The sequence below is a fragment of the Eriocheir sinensis genome, chromosome 5, assembly GCF_024679095.1.
Source record: "Eriocheir sinensis breed Jianghai 21 chromosome 5, ASM2467909v1, whole genome shotgun sequence".
In the NCBI taxonomy this organism is placed as follows: domain Eukaryota; kingdom Metazoa; phylum Arthropoda; class Malacostraca; order Decapoda; family Varunidae; genus Eriocheir; species Eriocheir sinensis.
In genome coordinates, this window is record NC_066513.1 from 27,846,761 (window position 1) to 27,872,436 (window position 25,676).

General features: G+C 47.6%; 2 protein-coding genes across 3 annotated transcripts in view; both read right to left on the reverse strand.

Annotated features, from left to right (window-relative positions):
• Window positions 1-1,043: 1,043 nt before the first annotated feature.
• LOC126986183 (protein white-like) overlaps window positions 1,044-25,676 on the reverse strand; it is a 32,010-nt gene continuing 7,377 nt past the window's right edge. Inside the window, exons 1-12 of one of the 2 annotated variants that reach the window (XM_050842134.1) lie at window positions 9,304-10,377; window positions 8,175-8,334; window positions 7,610-7,848; window positions 7,346-7,417; window positions 7,113-7,211; window positions 6,574-6,812; window positions 5,009-5,192; window positions 4,230-4,385; window positions 3,955-4,086; window positions 3,144-3,372; window positions 2,421-2,526; window positions 1,044-2,247 (exon numbers count right to left, since the gene is read on the reverse strand). In XM_050842134.1, coding sequence (XP_050698091.1) covers window positions 1,977-2,247; window positions 2,421-2,526; window positions 3,144-3,372; window positions 3,955-4,086; window positions 4,230-4,385; window positions 5,009-5,192; window positions 6,574-6,812; window positions 7,113-7,211; window positions 7,346-7,417; window positions 7,610-7,848; window positions 8,175-8,334; window positions 9,304-9,348 — 1,932 coding nt within the window. In that variant the 5' untranslated portion in view covers window positions 9,349-10,377 and the 3' untranslated portion in view covers window positions 1,044-1,976. Of the gene's footprint in view, window positions 2,248-2,420; window positions 2,527-3,143; window positions 3,373-3,954; window positions 4,087-4,229; window positions 4,386-5,008; window positions 5,193-6,573; window positions 6,813-7,112; window positions 7,212-7,345; window positions 7,418-7,609; window positions 7,849-8,174; window positions 8,335-9,303; window positions 10,378-25,676 lie in introns of those variants that run through there. The other variant, XM_050842128.1, reaches the window with a different exon arrangement.
• Window positions 13,365-19,364, reverse strand: LOC126986189 (uncharacterized). The gene is made up of 2 exons (XM_050842145.1): window positions 18,285-19,364; window positions 13,365-15,711 (listed from the first exon to the last, which is right to left on the reverse strand). Exons 1-2 carry the CDS (start codon window positions 19,224-19,226, stop codon window positions 15,637-15,639), a joined length of 1,017 nt encoding a protein of 338 aa, XP_050698102.1. The 5' UTR covers window positions 19,227-19,364; the 3' UTR covers window positions 13,365-15,636.

The following is a 25,676-nucleotide window of genomic DNA, read 5'->3' on the forward strand; positions in this document are numbered from 1 at the left end:
ACAAGACACGTTCTTTACAAGTATATGGAGTATGAACGAACGAAAAATGAGGTAAGAGACCCAAAATAAAGAGAAAAAGAAAAAGAAATTAATAACCTAAGGAAGAGATTGATATTAAGCAGAGATGTTAACGAGACGGGGCGGTGTATAAGAGTATGGATGAAGAGTATGGAAGAACAGTATGGAAGAAGAGTATGGAAGAGCAGTAAGGAAAAAGAGTATGGAAGAACAGTATGGAAGAACAGTATGGAAGAAGAGTATGGAAGAACAGTATGGAAGAACAGTATGGAAGAACAGTATGGAAGAACAGTATGGAAGAACAGTATGGAAGAAGAGTATGGAAGAACAGTATGGAAGAACAGTATGGAAGAACAGTATGGAAGAACAGTATGGAAGAACAGTATGGAAGAACAGTATGAAAGAACAGTTTACAGCACACGAACGAGAAACGAATAAAAAATCTTATCTTAATAAACTGAGCAAATACATAAAATAGTGAACGTCCTTACTGAACGAAGAGACAATAGAACGTAAAGACTAACCACTAAAACACCTTACGCTACCCTAATGAACTGAGCAAACAGCGAGTATCAGTAGACTACAGAACGGAACATTGCGTGCCGGTGCTGGATGGTTAGCGGGCGGGCGCGGCGTACAAGGGGACCCAGGTTCGCATCCCGCCCGCCGCTACAAACAAGCTGGCCATTTTACAGTCATCACCGAGTGTCTGAAGACTACTCACATGCTGCCCTGAAGACCACCTATCAACCCATGCTCTAGATTCTCTCTATAAGACGATTAAAGATGAGCTCCGGGGGACAGCATGAACCAAGCAGGATGGCGCCACAATAAACACTTGCCTGCGCCATAACGGGTTAAGATCGGCCACCAGGCCCCACCAAGAAAGCCTACCCAGCCGTAGGAGGAATATAATAAAAAACTTAACATTATCTAGCGATTCGAAAGACTTAAACGATAACATAAGTAAGATACAGATTATAAAAAAGGAGAGATTGTGTTCTCAAATAGGAATACTATGTAAAGAAACAATTATATAGAAAAAAATAAAAGTAAATAATGTATATAAAGTAAGTAAGGATAGAAATAATGATAATAAGAGTAAGAATAGAATGGAATAGTAAAGACAGATAGACAGAGGGAGAACGACATTGTATAAAAGTGGATCTACAAAAAAAATCTAATTATCTTATTCTAGGACCAGGTGCGACAGTCTCTTGTTTGACAGGTAGACGGACAGACACCACCACCACCACCATCAACACCACTAACACCACCACCACCATCAACACCACTAACACCACCACCATCACCATTATCAACGCCACGACCAATACCATCATCAACACCACTAACACCACCACCACCATCAACACCACTAATACCACCATCATCATCAACACCACTAACACCACCACCATCATCAACACCACAAACACCACCACCACCATCACCACCACTAACACCACCACCATCATCAACACCACTAATACCACCACCACCATCAACACCACTAATACCACCACCATCATCAACACCACTAACACCACCACCATCATCAACACCACTAACACCACCACCATCACCAACACCACTACCACCATCAACACCACTAACACCACCACCATCATCAACACCACTAACACCACCACCACCACCATTATCAACTCCACGACCAATATCATCATCATTTTTACTACTATCACCACCAACAACGCCCACTACATCCCTTTTCTCATCACCAGTTATCACCACCATCTCCAGCACCTCCATCATCACCACTAACACCACCGCAGATAACACCAACACCATCACCACCATCTCTATCACCAGTACTAATCATTACACCCCCACTAACACCGCTACCAATATCACCTCCAAAATCACCACCAAATCCAATCTCTACACCACCACTACCACCACCACGACCACCACCACTACTACTGCGACTACCCCCGTTACTGCTTCCTATAGGTCTTTCCCAGGAGGGCGAAGAAGGCGAGGAGTCGGTAACCCACCATGAGGATCACCAGGTTCACCACGTTGGCAGTCACTGTGCCGCCCTCGTAGTGAAGGAAGGAGAGCACCGCGTGGCCGTCGGGGTAGCAAGTCTCGTTGGACCTGCACGCGATGCTCTTCACGTCCGACCACTGGTTAATGAGCAGAGCCTCGTTGCCGTAGCTGAACCAGGAGAGGTACTTGAGCCACGTGAGGTAGACGGGCGTGGACCTGAGAGGGAAGAGAAAGAGATCATTTAGGTACTCACTCCCTTAATAACACAATCACTTACTGCCTTACTCCCACCCTGACTCAGTCCCGTCCTCCCTCCATAACACACCCATTCATACACTCCCTCCCTCCCTCACTCACTTATGTACTCACTCTCTCCCTCCCTCACTCACCCGCTGTTGAGGAAGAAGCCACCGAAGAGCATGAGTGGAATGATGAGCGGCGAGGCGATGGCCAAGGCGATGCTCAGGTTCCGGGACATGCAGGAGATCATGTAGCCTGCGGGAGACGAGATGAACAGGTGACGACAGGTGGAACAGGAGGATAAAGGATGGTAATGAAAGATGGAGAGGAGTTAATGGAATGGGTGGAGCATATGGGGACAGAAGGAATAAGTGGAGTGGGGGAAAGTACAGTTAACCAAGGGGAACAAGGTGGAACAGAAGACGTGGGGCAGAACAGGTGTCATTTGCGTAGGTGGAACGGATGGGAACAGTTTAATTAGGTGGAAAAGAGGGTGGAATAGTTGTATTGGTGGAACAGATGAAGAAAGGTGGAATGGAGGGAAGATGAGGATACAAAAAGATGGGCAGGGGTCATTTGAATAGGTGGAACGGATGGGAACAGTTTAATTAGGTGGAGAACAGGGTGGAATGGTTGTATTGGTGGAACAGATGAAGAAAAGTGGAACAAAGGGATGGTGGGGATAGACAAGGGACGAATATAGAGCGAGATAAGTTAACAGAATAGATAGAAGTGTGCCTCTGTGCTCATCTCCGTCACAGAGCAGATAAAACAGGTGAAGATGGTTGTATGGTGATGTGGTGGGAGAGAGTGGAACGGGTGGAACGCATGTTAAAGAAGGGAACGAGAAACACAACCCAAGCGCTCCCTACCGAAGGACACCGCGCAGTTGGCCACCAGGATGACGATGAGGGCGCAGACGAAGAAGTCGACCACGTTGTTAGTGAAGCCGACCATGTAGTAGGCGATGGAGACGAAGGCGAAGGGGTAGATCACATGGAAGGGCAGCTCAGACATCATCTTGGAGATAAAGTAGACGTCTGTGCGGTACATGCCGTTGAAGTGCTCGCGAAGGAAGAGCGGAAGCTGGGCGCAGAACGTCTGGAAGGGGAGAAAGGCATGAGAACAGCGTGGAAACTGGGATAGGAGAAGAGTAGAGAGTGACAGATGTGTGCAGAACGTCCGGAGAGGGAAAAGAGCCTGGAAACTGGGATACATGAAGAGTAGAGAACGTCTGGAGAGGGAAAAGAGCCTGGAAACTGGGATACATGAAGAGTAGAGAACGTCTGGTGAGGGAAAAGAGCCTGGAAACTGGGATACATGAAGAGTAGAGAACGTCTGGAGAGGGAAAAGAGCCTGGAAACTGGGATACATGAAGAGTAGAGAGTGACAGATGTGTGCAGAACGTCTGGAGAGGGAAAAGAGTCTGGAAACTGGGATACATGAAGAGTAGAGAGTGACAGATGTGTGCAGAACGTCTGGAGAGGGAAAAGAGTCTGGAAACTGGGATACATGATGAGTAGAGAGTGACAGATGTGTGCAGAACGTCTGGAGAGGGAAAAGAGCCTGGAAACTGACGGATTGACTGACCAACTGACTGACCGACTGACTATTAACTACCACAAGAACAAATTATAATCTTGCGTGCTGTAGTGAGGCAAGAGTGAGTTACCAGTGACTTACATTGATGACACCGAAGACGTTCTGGAAGGTCATGTTGGTGAGAAGGAGGAAGAGGGCGCCGTTGATGTTGGTCACGCCTTCCTGGGTTAGACTCTGACCGAAGTAGATGACGCCGATGAGGAGCGCAATAGCCTGAGGGAGAGAGGATGGGCGTAGTAGTAGTAGTAGTAGTAGTAGTAGTAGTAGTAGTAGGAGTAGTAGTAGTAGTCGTAGTGATAGTAGTAGGAGTAGTAGTAGTAGTAGGAGTAGGAGCGTCCAAGGCTGCGTCAACTCACCATGACTTGGAAGAACCGGACCTTGATGAGCATGGGTTCACGGATCACCTCCAGCCATGACCGCCACAGCACGTTGCGAAACTGCGTCCACCACGAGGCCTTGTACGGCGACTTCTTCACGTCCACGTCCACCTGGCTGTCGTACCCCGGCTGCTGCTGTGGAGGGAAGGGCAGGTTAGGGAGGTGGAGCAGGTGGAAGAAATAGGTGGAACAGGTGCAACAAGTAGATTAGATAGAGCTATTGCTACTACTACTACTACTACCACTACTACTACTACTACTACCACGACCACTACCACCTAGGCGCCAGAGGAACACTTGGTTATAACAAAGGTGGAACGAGTAGATTAGATAGAGCTACTGCTACTACAACAACAACAACAACTACTACTACTACTACCACAACCACTACCACCTTGCGCCAGAGGAACACTTGGTTATAACAGAGTGCATCATCTAACACGGTAACGCAGCCAGAATCATGTCAAGAGGAAGATCAAGCGTGCTTATACATTCGTCTCCAAGAGGATTAAATCTTATATGCTTGATTCTGTGCTTTTGTGTACGTATATAAATGACACACAAACAGACACACATTTACACACACACACACACACACACACACACACACACACACACACACACACACACGCAATGGTAACTGACTCAAATGTTAAAATATCACTCACTTTTCTTCTTCTTCATCCTCTATTTCTACTGCTACTGCTGCTACTACTACTACTACTACTACTACTACTACTACTACCGCCACTACTAACCTCCCCCTCCGCCGAATTCTCCTTGACGGCCTTTTCAATGCTCAGTCCCTCCTCGGACTTGGCAAACTCGTCGCAGATCATGTTAATCGCCTTCCTGCAGCCGTCCTCCTTGCCAGGCTGAACGGCGAGCGTGGAGATGAAGAAGTCGGCGGGGTTGTAGTTGGGTGGGCACGGCATGTTGATTCTGAAGGTGGAAAGACGGTTAATCCCTTGACTGCGAATTTCCTACCAGAAGACCTCACCAAGCTACAGGAATGGAACAAAAAGTGGCTGCTACAATTCAATGAAGAAAAATGTAAAGTCCTGCACCTTGGGAGAGGATATCCAGCACACCAGTACCACATGGGAAACACTCCACTATCCACCACAGAGGCAGAGAAAGACCTGGGAGTATATGTTACCGGGCTACCAGTGAAAGCCAAATCCATGCCAATCGCAGCGGATGGGTTAAAGATAATTATAAGGTTTGGAGTATAGGAGAAACATTGGTACGAGATTCTAGGGCATGTTGATCCTATATAGAGGGTGAAAGGAATATCAGATGTAGGTATGAGTGCTACAGGGGTAACTTTGGCGTTAGAATTAAATATATGTTGATTCTCCTCTAATCCAAAAAATTCTAACCTTCCTTCCATATGAGTTTCTCCAGCATTTATTTTCTCTTTTACATCCTCCCTCCTTTCTTCTCTTCCTTTCTCTCTTATATGCCTTCTCTCCTTCTCTCCTTCCTTCCTTCCTTCCTTCCTTTTCCCTTTCCTAAGCTACCCTTCCATTCTCAACCTCACTCTTCTCTCTCTCTCTCTCTCTCTCTCTCTCTCTCTCTCTCTCTCTCTCTCTCTCTCTCTCTCTCTCTCTCTCTCTCTCTCTCTCTCTCTCTCTCTCTCTCTCTCTCTCTCTCTCTCTCTCTCTCTCTCTCTCTCTCTCTCTCTCTCTCTCTCTCTCTCTCTCTCTCTCTCTCTCTCTCTCTCTCCTTAGTTCCATTCCTATACCCTCTCTTTCTCTCACTCCTTCCTTCCTCTCCTTCCCTTCCTAACAACCTCCCAACCCTCTTCCTCTCTCTTTCCCATCCTCAGTACCTGCTAAAGAACTCGTAGGCACTATATAACTCTCTCCCACTATTCCTTTCTTCCATATTTATATTCTCTTTCCCTCTCTTCATATGTTCTTTCATCTCCTTTCTAAGCTAAGCTCCATTTCCTAACGTCTTCCCTCTATATCACCTCCTTCCTTATCCTCAGTACCTGCTAAAGAACTCGTAGGTGGTATGAAACTCCCACTATTCCTTTCTTCCATATTTAGACTCTCTCTCCCTCTCCCCTGCGTTCTTTCATTTCCTTTCTAAGCTAAACTCCATTTCCTAACGTCTTCCCTCTATATCACCTCCTTCCTTATCCTCAGTACCTGCTAAAAAACTCGTAGGCGGTATGAAACTCTCTCCCACAATTCCTTTCTTCCATATTTGTACTCTCTCTACCTCTCCCCTGCGTTCTTTCATTTCCCTCCTGAGCTAAACTCCATTTCCTAACGTCTTTCCTCTATATCACCTCCTTCCTTATCCTCAGTACCTGCTAAAGAACTCGTAGGCCGCGTCAACCTCCCCTAGGAACGCTACCCGCCCCTCGGCCATCAGCAGCACGCGGTCGAACATGGCGTAGACCTCGGAGCTGGGCTGGTGGATGGTGGAGATGATGGTCTTGCCCCGCTCCGCCATGTTCTTCATCACGGCCACCACGTTCTGGGCCATGAACGAGTCCAGGCCGGAGGTGGGCTCGTCGCACAACATCAGGGGTGGGTTGGTGAGGACCTGAGTGGGGGGGAAGGGGTTCGTGGTGGTGGTGGTGGTGGTGGTGGTGTGGTGGTGGTGGATTGGCATATATACATTCATAATTTTGTATCCTAGTAAACAATATAGATCAGCTATACTCTCTCTCTCTCTCTCTCTCTCTCTCTCTCTCTCTCTCTCTCTCTCTCTCTTTATCTATCTATCTATCTATTTATCTTTATCTATCTATCGCTCTCTCTCTCACACTCACAAACACACACAGTTCAGGCACCCTCCCCCTTCCCCCCAACACACATAAACAGTTCAGTGTCCCCTCCTCACCTCACAAGCAAACGCCAGCCTCTTCATCTCGCCGCCTGATATGCCCTTGATTCTGCCCGGCACTCCGATCTTGGTGTCCGCGCATTTAGTGAGGCCCAGCTGTAAGGGAAGGGAGAAAGGAAGGGATGAAGGTAAAGGGGCGAGATATGGATGGCGCACTACGAGGTGATAATGCAGTGGTTCTTGTATATAGACATGTTTGCAAGTAGATAGGTTTGTGTGTATGTACTGACCTCGCTAATGACCTCGTCCACCCTGGTCATGCGCTGGCTGTAGGTGAGGTGACGGTCCATCCTGACCATGGCCTGGCGGGGAGGGAAGGGAACACGTGAGCAGGGTAGCGTGTGTGTGTGTGAGGGGGAGGAAGAGAGAGAAAAGCAAATATGGAAAGAATGAATAAATGAATTAATGAAAGACTGACGGATTGTGTTAGTGTGTGTCTCCCAGCACCCTGTACCCGTAGGGTGTAAGTCGTGAGGGTCTAGTGCGTCCTGTACCTGGAAGATGAGCTGCTCCCGCACGGTGATGAGGCCGATGAAGAGGTCGTCCTGCTGCACGTAGGCCGAGCGGCTGGTCAGCGTGTCGGGGTCGACGCGGCGGCCGTTCACGAAGAGGTCGCCGGTGACGCGCAGCTTGTCGTTGTTGCGGTGCGTCAGCACGTTCAACAGCGTGGTCTTGCCCGCCCCCGAGGCGCCCATGATGGCCAGCAGCTCGCCAGGCCGGCATACGCCCGTCACTGAGGAATAAATTAGGCGTGGTGACATGCGTGGCTATCCAATGCCTCGGGAAGGGCATGGCGTGGTCTTCCCTGCCCCAAGGCGCGCACGATGACCCGGCGGCGAGTATCATGTACCGCTGCGACCGCCAGCCGTGACGAGGCGTAAGTTAAGGATGGATATGAGGGGACCTTCGTGTCCTGTCATCATATACTGTAAAGTGTGAACCACATTCTGTGTGTCCTAATTTATCTTTGCTTCCGCAGTTATCCTCAGCTTCTGAAACAAGACCAAGGGCCCCATGCTCCACCCCTTCGTCCCCCCAGCTCAGGCCTGCCTCACTCACCGTCTTTGAGGATGTGCTTCTCTCTGGACTCCTTCGTCTTCCTCTTGAACACGCCGGAGCCCCGCACGGAGGTCAGCGTGGTGTACACGTTGACGCGGTGCCACGAGTACACCAGCTGCTCGTCGTCGGTCTCCACCACCACAGAGTTGTCGCTGCCGCTCTGGGCGGGGAAGAAAAGAAGTTAAGCATGAACGGTACTTGTGTTTGCCTGCTGTCCCAACAAATTCCTTCCACTCCTTAATCCCTCCACATAAAAAACACAAAGGTTAAATAGGAACAAGACGTGTATGGGTCAAGACTAAGCTGACCTATAATCAAGCTTCGTGTCATCTCACATATATGAAGCTGGTGTGTTTAGTGGGCCGCCGGTGTTGTTGTTGTTGTTTGCTTTCTCGCGGGTCAGTTTTCTGTCCGTTTAGGCGAAGAATAATAACACTAGCCGCTTTTGTTCTCTCTCTCTCTCTCTCTCTCTCTCTCTCTCTCTCTCTCTCTCTCTCTCTCTCTCTCTCTCTCTCTCTCTCTCTCTCTCTCTCTCTCTCTCTCTCTCTCTCTCTCTCTCTCTCTCTCTCTCTCTCTCTCTCTCTCTCTCTCTCTCTCTCTCTCTCTCTCTCTCTCTCTCTCTCTCTCTCTCTCTCTATATATTTTAATGCTAATGTCGACAGAAATTATACGCATTCGAATACGCATCTTTAGACGAATCAACTCTTCGTTCATCACGTGAAAGGGAGTTAGTTCGCACTGTCTTGGGTTTAAACTGCCACCTACCTCGTAAAAGATATATATACTGTGAGAGGAAATAAGAACATAAGGAGTCTGTTTCTGCGTCTCTCTCTCTCTCTCTCTCTCTCTCTCTCTCTCTCTCTCTCTCTCTCTCTCTCTCTCTCTCTCTCTCTCTCTCTCTCTCTCTCTCTCTCTCTCTCTCTCTCTCTCTCTCTCTCTCTCTCTCTCTCTCTCTCTCTCTCTCTCTCTCTCTTCTCTCTCTCTCTCTCTCTCTCTCTCTCTCTCTCTCTCTCTCTCTCTCTCTCTCTCTCTCTCTCTCTCTCTCTCTCTCTCTCTCTCTCTCTCTCTCTCTCTCTCTCTCTCTCTCTCTCTCTCTCTCTCTCTCTCTCTCTCTCTCTCTCTCTCTCACCTCAGACCCCTTCTTCAGAGCTCCGGCTGCGAATTTCATCTTCATTTTGGCGATTTCTTTCTTCAACTTCTTACGCTTACAATTTTCTCAAGGCCCTCACGCTCTACCTCCAGCTTTCCGTGCCTTTTTTTCTCTTCCTCTCTCTCTCTCTCTCTCTCTCTTTCTCTCCCTCTCTTTACTTCCCGTGATTATTCTTCTGTTCTTCCTTTTCTTCTTCTTCCACGTGGAGTAATTGATTCTTTTTTTTATTTGTTGATGTCACTGTGTCTCACGGTTATGGCATCTGTCTGGTATTATTGGCTCTTAGGACTCTGGGGTTTGGTGGCACTCCTGGTTAGGTTGACTGGGGTGGTAAGCTTTCCTGATGGCACGCTCCACTGCTTGCTTATCTAGATCAATTTCCCTTGGGACTGGTTTGGCACGAATTGGCACTCTCTTGGCACACTCTTGGCACCCCCTTATCCTTACGATTCTTGGACTTTGTGGCACTCTCTTAAAAGATCTTCTGTTTGGCACTTCAGTCTCGTTTTCTTGTGTAGTCTTGGATTCCTTTTCACTTTCCACTTGATCGCTTTCACTTGTCTTACTGAGTTTTTCCGCCGCTCATTTCAAGACGAATTTCCAGTCGAGAACACTTATACATTAACCGTAGCTTAAGTCCAAGACGTGTTAAAGACTAGATGATAGTGGTAAAGAATGATAATTAGTGACTATTACGAGTGGCTTTATAAATTTTCAGGTCACAAGAAAGTCACCAATTCACTGAGGGACTTGCACACAGGTGGGGATGTCGTTAAGATGACTGGGGTAAAAAGATCCCTTAAAACATTGATCAATCCAAGAGGTTTTCAGGTGGTTACGAGCACTTCTAGATCGTAAAAGTGAATAGGGTTGACAGATCACTTCAAATATTAATCAATCCGTCACTGCAATAGGTGTCCCAGGTTGGTAGAAGAGGGAGGAGGAGTTGATGGTTTGATTGTAGCGTCACAGGCACTCTTAGGTCGTATAGATGAATAGGTTTGACAGAACACTTTAAATATCGATCAATCCGTCACTGCAATAGGTGTCCCAGGTTGGTAGAAGAGGGAGGAACAGTTGAGGGTTTAGGTGTAGCGCGGCAGGTGTCGGGGTGTCAGTATGGAGGCGCCGTGAGTGGAGGTAGTGGTGGTGGTGGTGTGTGAGGTGTGGAGGGCAACACGACCACTGCCACATTCACTCTCAGACTCGGTTAAGCATCTTGAATCCCCCCTCTCCCTCTCTCTCTCTCTCTCCCTCCCTCCTCCCTCCCTTTCTCTTGCTCCTCCTCCTCCTCCTTCTCCTCCTCCTCCTTCCTCCCGCTCTCGTTCTTGTTCTTGTTCTTCTCTGAGTTATCTTCTTCTTCCTCCTCCTCCTCCTCCTCCTCCTCTTTCTCCTCCTCCTCCCATCTGATTCCTCCTTCTTCTTCTCCTATTTCTCCTTTCTCATATCTTTACATCAGTTTCCCGCATCCCTCCTTGATAGATCTTCCTCCTCCTCCTCCTCCTCCTCCTCCTCCTCCTCCTCCTTTTCTTCTCTCTCTCTAAACAGGCGTGCTCTACAGATGCTTTGTGGTATTTAAAATTACTTTCTCTCTCTCTCTCTCTCTCTCTCTCTCTCTCTCTCTCTCTCTCTCTCTCTATCTATCTATCTATCTATCTATCTATCTTTCAGGCTAAGGGGGTTCATGAAGAAGAAGAAGAGGAGGAGGAGGAGGAGGAGGAGGAGGAGAATTATTATTATTATTATTATTATTATTATTATTATTATTATTATAAGTAGTAGTAGTAGCAGTAGTAGTAGTAGTAGTAGTAGTAGTAGTAGTAGTAGTAGTAGTAGAAGCAACAGGAGGAAGAGGAGAAGGAGGAAAAGTAGAGGAGGAGGAGGAGGAGGAGGAGGAGGCTTAAGGTCCCGTGAGAATGACTTGCTTCGGATCTATTGTACAAGGTTGACCGAAGACCAGCCCGGCACGTTCATCCCCGCCTCATACTATGCACGGGGCACAGTCTCTCTCTCTCTCTCTCTCTCTCTCTCTCTCTCTCTCTCTCTCTCTCTCTCTCTCTCTCTCTCTCTCTCTCTCTCTCTCTCTCTCTCTCTCTCTCTCTCTCTCTCTCTCTCTCTCTCTCTCTCTCTCTCTCTATATATATATTTATGCATCAAGAAATAAATAAATAAAGAAAGAAAGAAAGAAAGAAAGAAAAGAAAGGAAAAAGAGAAAAAAAAGATAGAGGAAAGAAAAAAGCGAATGAGAGAGAAGAATGAAAGAAAGAAAAGAAAGAAAAAGGAAAGAAAGAGAGAAAGAAGAAAGAAAAAAGAAGGAAAGAGAGAAAGAAAGAAACAAAAATTAGAAAAAAGAAAGAAGAGAGACAGACAGACAGACAGACAGACAGAGAAAGAGGTGGACTTAGAGATGAGATTGGATTCTGTACCGACCCTGACAGAGTGCACTGACACGCCACACAAACAATAGACCAAGGGAAGACCATTGTCGTGCAGTGGACTAATAATTCCTGATGATGACGGTGATGATGATGATGATGGTGATGATGATGATGATGATGGTGATGATGATGATGATGAAGGGTCGAATCCTCTAAGTCCTAATCAGTCAGGTGCCGGGCGAGGGTGCAACTAATCTTATGCTTATACTTTCTTTTTACGCAAGTTTTTATAATCTTATTCTAATTCTGAGTTGCGTTTACTCACTCGGTTTTCCTCGTCTTTTCCTTCTGATCCTCACGTCGCCACACCCAAGACGGGACACACTGGCAGTCTTGAGGCTTGAAAGGATGCCAGCGTGAGTTACACATTCCGTTTATACCCTGAGGAGAACCTGTCTGTCGTTCCTCTCTACTGTACGCCTCATTCCCTTGCTATTCATTATCAGTTTTTAAGCTTCAAGGGAGGCGGTGGATGAGTGGTTAGCGTGCCGACGCCGCTTCCAGGAGGACGCGGATTCGAGTTCTGCCCGCCGCCACAACTGGGATTTTTCAGTCACCGCCGAGTGGCGTAAGGCGACCCACATGCTGTCCTGAAGACCACCTGTCAACCCGGACTCTAAATTCTCTCTCTAAAGAGAGGCTCAGAGATGAGCTCCGAGGGGCAGCACGAGCCATGCAAGATGGCGCCACTAAAGACATTTGCCTGCGCCATAACGGGCTGGTGCCGACAATCAGGCCCCACCAAGAAGGCCTACCCCAGCCATAGGCCGAAAAAAAAAACTTACGGCTCTTCAGAACTTTCTAACTGCACTTACTGTCACTCTTCCCGCCGTCCATTGGCCAATCTCTGTCTGGACTCTTCAGACCCGGGAACAAGACCTGCCCTTCGCCAATAAGAATAGGAGAAGCCAGTCAGTCAGGCAGCCGGTGCAATCCCTTCATTCAAACCATCGCGCGAATAAGATATAGCATGATGCAGGATTTCTATTCAACTTAGAAAGAGTTATACAATGCTTTGGGTGTGGTGAAGCGTGGGAAGGGAGGGAAGGGTGCGGCTGCCTGGCTATTCATTTCCTTGGCGAGGGGGGAAGAACAGGAGGGGATGCCAGCCCTGAGGAACGTCAAGTCAAGCCCGTATTGTTTGTTGCCTAAGATGTGTATTGTGCCGTGGCAGGTTGGGTGCAGCATGTGACGAGGCAAGTGTGTGTGTGTGTGTGTGTGTGTGAGTGTGTGTGTGTGTGTGTGTGTGTGTGTGTGTGTGTGTGTGTGTGTACTTTTTTATCATTCTAGGACATGCTTGCTGTAAGGATTAGTCTAGAAACACACACACACACACACACACACACACACACACACACACACACACACACACACACACGCACACGCACATGCACACACACACACACACACAAACACACACATTTTACCCCAAAACTTCTTACCTCATTTCCCGACCCATAACAAAAAAGAGAAAAAAAATAAAATAATGAAAAATGAGAACGAATTAACGAAAGCAAGAACGAAGGAAACAAAAACACCACAACGAAATAGACGAAGAAACATACGAAAAAAAATACCAAAGGAGAACAAGGTAATTTATTGAACTATAAGTCATACATACATACATACATATATATACATGCAAACAAACATTATATATATAAACACACACACACACACACACACACACACACACACACACACACACACACACACACACACACACACACACACACACATACAAATATAAAGAGTAGGAAGGTAGGTATTAGTACAGAATATTGGAAAACTCACATTAACCCGTTAGCAGCGACGGACCAAATTTGTGCCTTTACCGTGTACCAGCGACGGACCAAATTTGTGGCTTTACCGTGTACCAGCGACGGACCAAATTTGTGGCTTTACCGTGTACCAGCGACGGACCAAATTTGTGCATTTACCGTGTACCAGCGACGGACCAAATTTGTGCCTTTACCGTGTACCAGCGACGGACCAAATTTGTGCCATGATAAAGACCACCCAAAAATAGATGATGCATAAACTGCTCACAAATACGTTGATACATATTATGAAATGGCTTGCGTGAGTGATGATTGTTTCTCATTTTCTTGCTTAGAGGGACCTTTAATTAAGAAGCATAGTCCTCGCAGCTACCGGGTTAAACTGCAGTACATTATAGATCGCAGAAGATAAGGGTTACAGACTGGGTATCTTGAGAGAGTCTTACAGTACAGAGGGTCTTGGAAATAATACATATGGGCAAGCTTACAATACAGCTCATAATATTACGCCACAAGATAGATGCTCAATAGACGTAGATTATGGAGCATACTCGGTTGCTCTGTCACTGAATGATGGTGCAAGGTGTAGGCGTTTTTTGGGGGGGATTTACACACACACACACACACACACACACACACACACACACACACACACACACACACACACACACACACACACACACACACACACACACACACACACACGCACACACACACACACATGTACGGTATATAAGTATTTGTCAAGAGATTATCATGAATTAATAAAATATCTTAATACAAAAAGATTGACGTAAAGAAGCATAAAGGAATATATTGAAGAATCCTATAGGAAGGGGTGTGGTAATTCTCTCTCTCTCTCTCTCTCTCTCTCTCTCTCTCTCTCTCTCTCTCTCTCTCTCTCTCTCTCTCTCTCTCTCTCTCTCTCTCTCTCTAACCCTCAAACACACACACACACACACACACACACACACACACAGTACTATATACACATTATTTACACTTCTTGGCACTTGATCTTTACTGCATATCTTTTTTTTTAACTCTCTCTCTATTTATCTATCTATCTATCTCTCTATAACTCCTTCGGAACTAACACTTGGCACTAAATCTCCACTGAGTATGTGTCTTTTCTGGCTCCGAGGCCTCGAGGGATAAGGTTCAAGTCACCCTTCAAATACACTAAGGACCCAGCCATCATCACACAAGTTCCAGCAGCGTATTTTTCTTCTCTCTAAGGGTATATGGCGCTCACTCTTGCATAGGTCAAGTCACATTAAGTTAGGATAGGTTAGGTAAGGTAAGTGTCTCCTCCACATGCATTGAAGACCCAGCAATCACTCAAGATCCCTACACTTCCTTTAGAGAGTCTCGTTTGGTCATATGAGGCTTTGGTATATGTGTGTATTTGTGTGGGTGAGGTGCGTGAGGGATGAGTGAAGGACTTTATTCACGTTATATTACTATGTTTCCCTTGTCAATAGCTCTGTTCGTTCTTTCACCAGTGTTGTTTTATTCTCTTTCACTTTTTCCTAGTTTATTTTTTGTGGATGTTTCTTTTTCCATAATACCCAAGCACCATTTTCCATTCCTCCGTCCCTTCCTTCCTTGTCATTCTCACTCATTCTTTTCACTTATCATTCATTGTTGTTCTGTTTCCTTTCTTCATTGCTTTCCTTTCTTTTCTTCCCTGATATATTCATAGTCTTGTCGGCGCCCGCTCCTCTAGGCGGATGACCAACACACTGCTCGTATTCTTAAATATTTCGGCACACAAGCACACACACACACATTTGCCAAGGCTTTCGTAGGAGTTTCGTATACTTCCAGGGGTAGTTTTATGACCCTGGTAGTTAGTTGACCACTCCTCTGTACCAGGAACCTAAAAAAACACTCATGAGGCCCCGACTGATCTCCTTTCTTTCTTGCTCTCCTTTCTTTTCTTCCTTGATATAGTACTCATAGTCTTGTCCCATGCATGTGGCGTCTGAGGGTACCGACCGAAGATTGCTGGTGTAGAGTTGCCCGTACAGTCTAGGCTCTCGTTGGCGTCAGGAGTGCAGTAACCGCCCCAGATGCCGCCGTATGTGCCGTCACCTGCCGCTGCTGAAGGCGCGGCAGCACAGCATGGAGTATAGGCTGGGACCGGCTGAGTGTCGCCGAGAAGCCTGCAACACAACGCCCACCCGGCTGTCAGTATAAGCAGCCTGCCTTGTATAGTATGGGTCTGCCTATTTAGACGACTATGAACTGTGATATGTCTGTAGTATTAAGAGAGTCCTGGCTACTATAGTTCCTCCTTTCCTTCCCTTCCCATCCTTCCCATCCTCAAGCCACATGCACTTAAGTACTGTCTCATATAGTCCTCAGTTTCCTTTCATTTCCTTTCCTATCCTATCCTCTCCTTTCCAATCCTATCTTGTCCTATCCTTCTCTTTCCTTTCCTTTCCTTTCTTTTTCTTTCCTTCCCTTACCTTCTCTTCTCTTTCAATCCCTTCCCTTCCCTTTCCTTCCTTTCCCTTCTCTTCCCTTCCCAGTCTCACCCCTTCCCTATTCTTACCTCCTCTTCCCTTCCCTTCCCTTCCCTTCCCTTCCCTTCCTTTCCCTTCCCAGCCTCACCCATCACACGACCCACACACAACTTACCAATCTTAGCACCACATGGGAACAGTTACGAAAAGTCTATAAACAAACCAACTATACTTAACTAACCCAGGAATATCGTTGAAGGTATCCCGGTGCTTTTAATAGTAACGAGGGATAAACAAAGCCGAGAGTATGTAATCATGACCTAAATGTTTTCTTGTGGTAATACAGAATAGTGATTTTTTTTCTGGAGCGCAATCGACTTTCAGGTAATTACAGTGAGCGTTTATATACTTGTAATTTTGTGCCATCAATAGAGATTTAGGAGTGTGGGAGAGGAAAAAGGATGGCTCGTAAAACTGAGTTATCTCCTGCGATTAACAGTTATCCTTAACATCAGAACAATACATTAAGCCACACCAAGCCAACCTAACCACCCCTGACCCAACCTAACCAAACCAAACCAAACCAAACTGACCAAACCAAGTCATACCATACCCAACCCAGCCTAGCCACCACCTAAATCAACCTAACCAAACCTCCCCTCACCCAAACTCACCAAACCAGGTCATACCATACCCAACCCAGCCTAGCCACCGCCTAACCCAACCTAACCTAGCCTCACCCAACCCAACCTAACCTAGTCTCATCCTAATGTAATACCCAACAAGGGGGTCATTTCTGTCCTGTGCCTAAAAGATATTAACACGAAACTGTATCAAGGCCGCGTCCACCACCCGCCCTCTGTGCCTGACCTCGCCTCGTCTTGCCCGGCCCGTGAATCATAGTGTCCCAAGGCTGTGGTGACCCTGGCCTAGGATATAATTACGTTGGTGGACACCTGTTGACTACGGGGAGGGGGAAGGGAAGGAGTATGTGTAGGGGTGGGGGGGAAGGTGTGTGTGTGTGTGTGTGTGTGTGTGTGTGTGTGCTCAATAGATTAACTAGCTGACTGTATGATTGCCTGTGTGCGTGTGTGTTTGTGTTTGTGTGTGTGTGTGTGTGTGTGTGTGTGTGTGTGTGTGTGTGTGTGTGTGTGTGTGTGTGTGTGTGTGTGTGTGTGTGTGTGTGTGTGTGTGTGTGTGTGTATATTTTCTTTCATTAATTCTTCCTCTCTATATTCCTTCTATCCTTCTCTGCTTTCTTTCCTTCCCTTTTTTCTTTCCTACTATCTTATTTACGTACCTACCTACCTATCTATCTATCTATCTGTCTGTCTATCTATCTATCTATTTCGTGTCTCCCAGATGACAGGTGTAATTACCCCTTTAAATATTATGACATTCAGGTGGATAAGTATTATTGACCTCGTTCCTTGGAGGGGTGGAGGGAACGGAGGGAAGGAGGGAGGGAGGGAGGGAAGGGGTTGAGAGAGGGAGAGAGGAAAGGGGTTGAGAGAACGAGAGAGGAAATGAGGAAGAGAAAGAGGGAAGGAAGGGGTAGAAAGAGGGAAGGAGGGAGGGAGGTAGATAAGAGAGAAAGGGAGATGGGAGAGACAGGAGAAAAGAAAAAAGAATGTGCGAGGGAGAGAAAGAAAGGGAAAGAAAGAGGAAGAAATGAACGAGAATATGATAGAGAGAAAAGGAAATCAGGTGAAGAGGAAGAGATAAAGAAGAGAAAGGCGAGAGATTAAAAGAAAAGAGAGGAGGAAGAGGAGGAGGAGTAAGAAAGGAGAGAAAGAGAAGTAAAAGAAATTAGTAATGAGAGAATAAGGATAAGACGGAGATTAGAGAAGAGAAAGGGAACGGAAGGGAAGGGAAGGAAGGGAAGGAGATATGAGAACCAGGGTAATGGGTAGGGAGGGGAGCGCTAAGGGAAGGGAAGGGAGGGGAGGGAAGGGAGGGAAGGGGAGGGAAGGGTCTGGCCAATGAGATGCAGGTAATGTCTAAGGAGGGGCGCACCGAGGCCACTTAGACAGATTAAACCGCGGCGATAAAAGGTTACTCAGGCGGGGGCACCTGCGGCCCGCCACCTGAGGGAGAGGGTGCGGGGATACACCTGTGATGCTGATTATGGCTCTGAACCTGTGGGGCGACCTGTGGGGCTACCTGGCTGTACCTGTGGGGCGACCTGTGTGGCTGCCTGTCTGTACCTATGTGTCTACCTGGCTGTACCTGTGTGGCCACCTGTATTGCTGCCTGTGTGCTGGGTATACCTGCGAGGGCGAAGGCGGGCGTGGCGTGGGGGCACGGGTGATCCATGGGTCGCCGTCCCTGCCCCAGCTGCTGTTGGACAGCCTCGAGGAGGAGGACGCCTCGCCCTCCAGCCGCTGCGCCTCGAACTCCTTACCGCACGCCTCCCCCGGGGCCGACAGCACCCTGATGAGGCCGCGCCTGGGGGCCGAGCCGCCCCGGTGGTTGGGGTGCAGCAGGTCGCCGCGTGGGGCGGGGTACAGCGGCGACCTGGCGCGGGAGGCCTCGGCGACGGGGCGCACCACGATGACCTCATCCTGCGAGAAGGACGAGAACGCGTCGTCTTCCAGCAAGCGCGGCGGGGAGTCGTGCGAGGCGGGGCGCGGCAGAGCCAGCGAAGCGGGGCGACGGCGAAACTCCGGCGTGTTACTGCACGACAGGATGTTCTGCAGCCGCAGCAGCTCGGAGTGGCGGCGCGCGTTCCGCAGCCGACGCCGCCCGCGACACACGCCGCCCGAGGAGTGGACGTCGTTCCCCGCGGAGAGGACGTCGCTGCCCGCGGCGCGGCCCACGGAGGCGAGGGCGCCATCAGACCTCACAGAGAGCGGGACGCTGCTGACGCTGCCGTTGCTGCTGCTGCTGACGCTGCTGCTACTACTACTACTGCTGCGCCTGCTGCTGTTGCCACTGCGGGAGTCGTGGTCGCTGTGGTCGTCATCCTGGGGCGGGGTCGGCGGCAGGTTGCTGGCGGTGGTGTGGGCGGTGCGGGTGTCTGACAGGCCCGCCGAGGAGGGAGAGGCGGCCATGGCGGGGGTGGAGGCCTCGGCGGGCTGGTGGTCCAGGTGGGCGGCGCCGGCCCTGGCCGCCTTGAGGTGTGCCTCGCCCACAATGAGGTGGTTGTCGGGGAAGTCAGGGTCCGGGGAGGCGCTGGAGGCACTCAGCTCCTGCACGTACTTGCGGTACATGGCCCGCGCGGGCCGGGGGCTCTATGCCGCAGCCGCCGCCGCCGCCGCCGTTTCATCAGGGAGGGCGCGGGGCTGCTTGAACCTCACGTGCTTGGTGTACATGGTGCTGGCGGGCCGCACGCGCCGCCCCCGCCGGCAGCCCCACCCCGCCCCGTGCCACCGCGGGGAGCCGCAGGCCGACGGCGCCGCCTGGCGGGCGAAGGGCGGCGGGGGAGTCCTGCGGGGGTGATGATTGCCGCCGCGGGAGTTGTCTAGTCATGCAGCGCGTGCGGGCTGACACGCGACGCCATGGCGTCCTGGACGGCCGCCACTCAGCGGGCAGCCATCACGTCCGGGCGGGCCAGCACTTGGCACTCTGCGGCGGCTCCCGTGATGCTGCCCGAAGACACGACGCTGGAAATGGCTAACGCGACGAAATGGCGGCCGCTGCAACTCGTGGGACAGCGGAAGTAGTAGTAGAAGTGGTAATAACAGTGGTAGTTTTGGTGTGGTTGTAGTAGTAGCGGTAGCGGAGGCGGTTGTCGCAATAGTGGTGGTAGCGGTGGTGGCGGTGGTGGTTGCGGCAGGTCGGGGCGGGCCGCTGTGTGTGTCTGGGCTCCGCGTCACACTAACTTGTTCCTTCGCTCTTGTGGTCCTCCCTCGCACCAGGCGCACGCACGCCCTCGCTCGCTCTCTCTATTTGGACCCCTTCCTCCCTACCTCACCCCCCCCACCACCATCACCACCTTCCTTTCCCTCCTACACCTATCCTCCTCCAAACACACACGCACACACGCACACGCAGCTCACCTTCCTACCCCACCCTCTTCCTCCTCCTTGTCCCTTCCATGACCCTTCATTTTCACGCCTTCGACAGTCATCACGCTATGCTCCTTTATACTCTCCTTTGCATATGTATAATAGCTATAGCAGTGAGTGGCCTCAGTGCTCATTAACGTAGCCGGGTGCACTTCACCTCATTATTCTTTTAAGTGATTATGCGTCGATCAATTTTCTTCATAATCATCCACACGAGCAGAAAATTAAGAGCAAACTCGCGACATCGGAAAATATGATGAAATTTTCTTTGATGAACGAGAAGGAGCAGGAAAACGAAGCAGGAGACGAGCAGGAGAAGGAAGAAGTGAGGAGCAGGAAGAAGAGGAAGGAGAACAGGAAAACAGAAAGGAAAACAGGAAAGGAAACAGGAAAACAGGAAGGAAAACAGGAAAACAGGAAAGGAAAAGAGGAAAACAGGAAAGGAAAACAGGAAAACAAGAAATGAAACAGAAAAACGGAAGGAAAACAGAAACTAAGCAGGAGGAGGAAAAGAGCAGAAAATTAAGAGCAAACTCGCGACATCGGAAAATATGATGAAATTTCTTTGATAAACGAGGCGGAAAGTGGATGGATAACCTTTTGTGTGCGGCGGACGTGAGGAGAAACACATGATGAGGGAGCGGACGAGAGGAAGGCGAAGGTGCTTGGGGTGATAACGACGTGGTGGACTGCAGGACATTGGTGGTGGTGGTGGTGGTGGTGATGGTGATGACTACTTGAGGGGAGAAGATGGATAAGAGGTCACGGATATATGGTGAAAAGAGTAATACAGAGAATGATGATGATGTTTACTTGAGCGGAGAAGACGGACTTTCAAGAGTAGGGTATCAGGACACCTCTCCTCCCGAAATTGACCTCTCTTTCGACCACCTCTTTTGATTCTTTTTTAGGACCAGCGAGTAGCGGGCTTTTTTATTATTGTTTCCTTTTTTGTGCCCTTGAGCTGTCTCCTTCGTTGTAAAAAAAAAAAAAGAGGTCACGGATAAATGGTGAAGATAGTGAACTAGGTGACCTCAAGTAGAATGATGATGATGATGATGATAATAATGAGGATGATAATGATGATGGTGATGATGATAATGAGGAGGAGGAGGAGGAGGATTTGAGCGGTACAGGACTAAGCATTTATAGTATGTGATGAGATTAATAAATATATGAAGAAAATAACTCTACGGTGTCAGTAAGCCAGATTTCATTAAAAAAGGTAAGGTGGCTCCGGTGTTCATCTCCGAATCGCTGCCCCTTTTAGCCTGTAGTATGTAAAAACCAATCACCCCGGGACACAGGACACAGTTTATCTTCCCCAGGTTTATACCCATTTATCGACCAGCCCGAATGGGAGGATGAAAAACTGGGTGACCTGTACGCCGACTGCCAGGGTGGGGATTCGAACCTGGGCCCGAGGAAGGAGCAGGAAGAAGAGGAAGGAAAACAGGAAAGGAAACAGGAAGACAGAAAGGAAAACAGGAAAACAGGAAGGAAAACAGGAAAGGAAAACAGTAAAGGAAACAGGAAAACAGAAAGGAAAACAGTAAAGGAAACAGGAAAACAGAAAGGAAAACAGGAAAACAGGAAAGGAAAACAGTAAAGGAAACAGGAAAACAGGAAAGGAAACAGGAAAAGAAACAGGAAAACAGGAAAGGAAACAGGAAAACAGGGAAGGAAACAGGAAAACAGGGAAGAAAAACAGGAAAACAGGAAAGGAGAGCAGGCACGCTGACCACAGGACCACAGAGACCACAAGCAAATAACATACACACACACACACACACACACACACACACACACACACACACACACACACACACACACACACACGCAAGAAAAGACAAAAAAAGAGAGAAAAGCAGAACAAGGCTAAAACATATACACGCCTTCAGAGAGGAAAACAAAGAAGGTCATAACACACATTGACACAGAGGAAAAATATATTAACCGGGTCTGCAAGCAAGGGAAGAAACAGGACACGATAAATCACACCTGTTCAACTCAATTAGGAGAGCCCAGGTGAGGTAAGGTGAGGTAAGGTGAGGTAGCGTTGGGCGAGGTAATCTGTGGCTGAGGACCATTATAAGGGCCGCCCCTCGCTCCCCCCACCCCACCCCACCCCGCCTTAGCTAAAGGTCAAATGGTCCTGTGTGTGACTCCTTTGTACTAGAGCAGAAGGAACAAAAGGAGAAAGAGTAGGAGGAGGAGGAAAAAGCACAAAAAGAAGAAGAGGAAGAAGAAAAGAAGAGGAGAGGTTGTAGGTTATGGTGTATAATGATAATGTATGTAGATAGATAGACAGCTAGATAAATAGATAAATAGATGGGTAGATAGACAGAGATAAGTAGATAGATAAAGATAAATGGATGGATAGTAGTAGTAGTAGTAGTAGTAGTAGTAGTAGTAGTAGTAGTAGTAGTAGTAGTAGTAGTAGTAGTAGTAGTAGTAGTAGTAGTAGTAGTAGTAGTAGTAGTAGTAGTAGTAGTAGTAGTAGTAGTAGTAGTAGTAGTAGTAGTAGTAGTAGTAGTAGTAGTAGTAGTAGTAGTAATAGCAGTGGAAGCAGTAGTTGCAACCCTTGACATGAGTTGATTATTACCACAATCGATAAACCTTATTACGTACATACCGTCCCGTGTGTGTGTGTGTGTGTGTGTGTGTGTGTGTGTGTGTGTGTGTGTGTGTGTGTATTAAATGATGGCCTAGCAAGATAAGGCTAATAATAGAAAAATAATAGACATTCCCTAAATTAATTGCCTTCACCTTGGCGTGCAACAAATAATAATAATAATAATAATAATAATAATAATAATAATAATAATAATAATAATAATAATAATAATAATAATAATAATAATAATAATAATAATAATAATAATAATAATAATAATAATAATAATAATAATAAAATAGCAGAAATTCATAAGTTAGTTCTCCCTGTCCATTTAATCTCTCTCTCTCTCTCTCTCTCTCTCTCTCTCTCTCTCTCTCTCTCTCTCTCTCTCTCTCTCTCTCTCTCTCTCTCTCTCTCTCTCTCTCTCTCTCTCTCTCTCTCCCTCTCTCTCTCTCTCTCACTCTCTCTCTCTCTCTCTCTCTCTCTCTCTCTCTCTCTCTCTCTCTCTCTCTCTCTCTCTCTCTCTCTCTCTCTCTCTCTCTCTCTTCATAATTCCTCTTCATCCCTTATTCTTTCATTCTCTTCCACCCTTTCTTTCTCCCCTTCCTGCACCTTTCCCTCCCTTTCATTTCCTTCCCTCTCTCTATATCTCTCTTTCCTCTCTCTTTCCCTCCTCTCTCTCCGTCCTTCCCTTCATGCTATCCTCTCCCACTCCTTCACTTCCTCTCTCTCTTTTTCCGCCCTTCGTTCTCCTTCCCCTCCTCTCCTTTCCTAAATACCCTTCCCTCCTTCTCCCTTCGCTCTCTTTCCCTCCCCTCAACCCCCTCTCCGTCCCTCCCTCGGTGTTCTCTTCCTCCTCAATCCCCTGTCCCTCCCTCCCTCCCTCGGTCTCCTTCCGCCAGTCTCGCGCTCGATCGCTAAACGTCTCCCTGCCGTCATGAGTTTGCCGCATAAAGGCGCGGGAGTGACGCCGCGGCCACCTGCCCGTGACGCGACGCTGTCCCGCCCACTGGTAATTGTTGCCGCCGCCCAGGACCCAGAGCCACGCGGCCTTGTTGATAGAGCTGTGTGTGTGTGTGTGTGTGTGTGTGTGTGTGTGTGTGTGTGTGTGTGTGTGTGTGTGTGTGTGTGTGTGTGTGTGTGTGTGTTTACGTTTTTTATGGCACAGAAGGTCAAAGTCATCCACATGCATTCCCTTCACGTGTTCAAATCGTCTCAGAATACATTTTTTTCTCTCTCTTTAAAGCGAAGGAACCAGCTCAAGGAAATAACAGAATAATGGACTTGCTATCATACACACATACATTCATACACTACATATACACATACACATACGCTCATTCAAAGTCCTATTTACGCTGTTATCATCATTTGTCTAAACAGTCTCGGAGTATCACCTGTCTTTCTCTTTATTTTTTCAGTACACGAGGCAGCTCAAGGGAGAGACAAAATATTAGTCTTGCATTCATAGAGTCTGTTCACGAAGTCATCCTCGCTCAATGTCATCACATGTCAAAACTATCTTATGTTCCTTTAATTTTTACAGCACACGAGGCAGCTCAAGGGAAAGACTAAATTGTGGTCTTGCTTTCATTTACTCTGTTCACGAAATCGTCCTTGCTCAATCTCATCACGTGTCTAAACTATCTTGTGTTCCTCTAATGTTTACAGCACACGAGGCAGCTCAAGGGAAACACTAATAAGTTGTGTCTTGTCCTCATTTACTCTGTTCACGAAATCTCCCTTGCTCAATCTCATCACATGTCAAAACTATCTTGTGTTCCTCTAATTTTTACAGCACACGAGGCAGCTCAAGGGAAGGACTAAGTTGTGGTCTTGCCCTAAATTACTTTGTTCACGAAGTCACTCTTGCTCAATCTCATCACAAGTCAAAGCTATCTTGTGTTCCTCTAATTTTTACAGCACACGAGGCAGCTCAAGGGAAGGACTAAGTTGTGGTCTTGCCCTAAATTACTTTGTTCACGAAGTCACTCTTGTTCAATCTCATCACAAGTCAAAACTATCTTGTGTTCCTCTAATTTTTACAGCACACGAGGCAGCTCAAGGGAAAGACGTAGTTGTGGTCTTACTCTGATCACGATTGCTCATTCTCCTCACGTGTCCAAACCACCTCAGCATACCAAGCTTCTATTTACCAACAGCCAAGGATATTTCTCAAGGTCGAAGCAGAGACAGATAAAAATCGACACGTTATGGCATTTCTCTTATAAACAGAGACCGGGAGGAGGCAAAGAATAAAAAAGAGCATTACATATTCTAGCCATTTTGACGTTATGTAATACGCAAGGAAGAAAGGAGAAAGAGAGAAAGAAAGAGAGAGAAGGAAGGAAAGAATGAAGAGAGAGAGAGAGAGAGAGAGAGAGAGAGAGAGAGAGAGAGAGAGAGAGAGAGAGAGAGAGAGAGAGAGAGAGAGAGAGAGAGAGAGAGAGAGAGAGAGAGAGAGAGAGAGAGAGAGAGAGAGAGAGAGAGAGAGAGAGAGAGAGAGAGAGAGAGAGAGAGAGAAATATATTACTACAGATACTAAATTCCAGGAAACATGTACATTCCCAGTTATTCTTAGTCCGTGTGAAAATTCCTATAAATCATCTAAACTGTGTCCTGTGTCATTCTTCACTTCCCTTGATCTGTGTCCTTTGAGGTGAGAAATTAAAATGCATTCCTGGCAAGCCTTAGCTCTGGTGACATTGCTAAAGTGTTGGTAATAATAGTAATGGCGTTGGTGTTTTCTGAGTATTTATCTAAATATTAATCTTTTCCTTTGATATGTCACCTTCACTATGAAAAAATATATATTCCTGGTAATTCATATTTCTTATTAACATCTGCACAGAACCTTTAGAGTTACCGGGCTTTTTTTTTTTTTTTTTTTGACAGCGAGCTTCATTTTAGGGAGGCGGTGGCCGAGTGGTCAGCGCAAGGCCGTGGTGAGCCCGAGGACCTAGATTCGAGTCCCACCGAAACACACTGACAATTTTCACCCATCGCCGAGTGTCTGAAGATTACTCACATGC

Excerpts from the sequence above, each read along its gene's own strand:
- LOC126986189 (XM_050842145.1), bottom strand. The coding sequence starts at position 19,226 with ATGTACCGCAAGTACGTGCAGGAGCTGAGTGCCTCCAGCGCCTCCCCG. Across the intron at positions 15,712-18,284 it reads GCCCGCCTTCGCCCTCGCAG|GCTTCTCGGCGACACTCAGC; the intron begins GTATACCCAGCA and ends GTTGTGTTGCAG.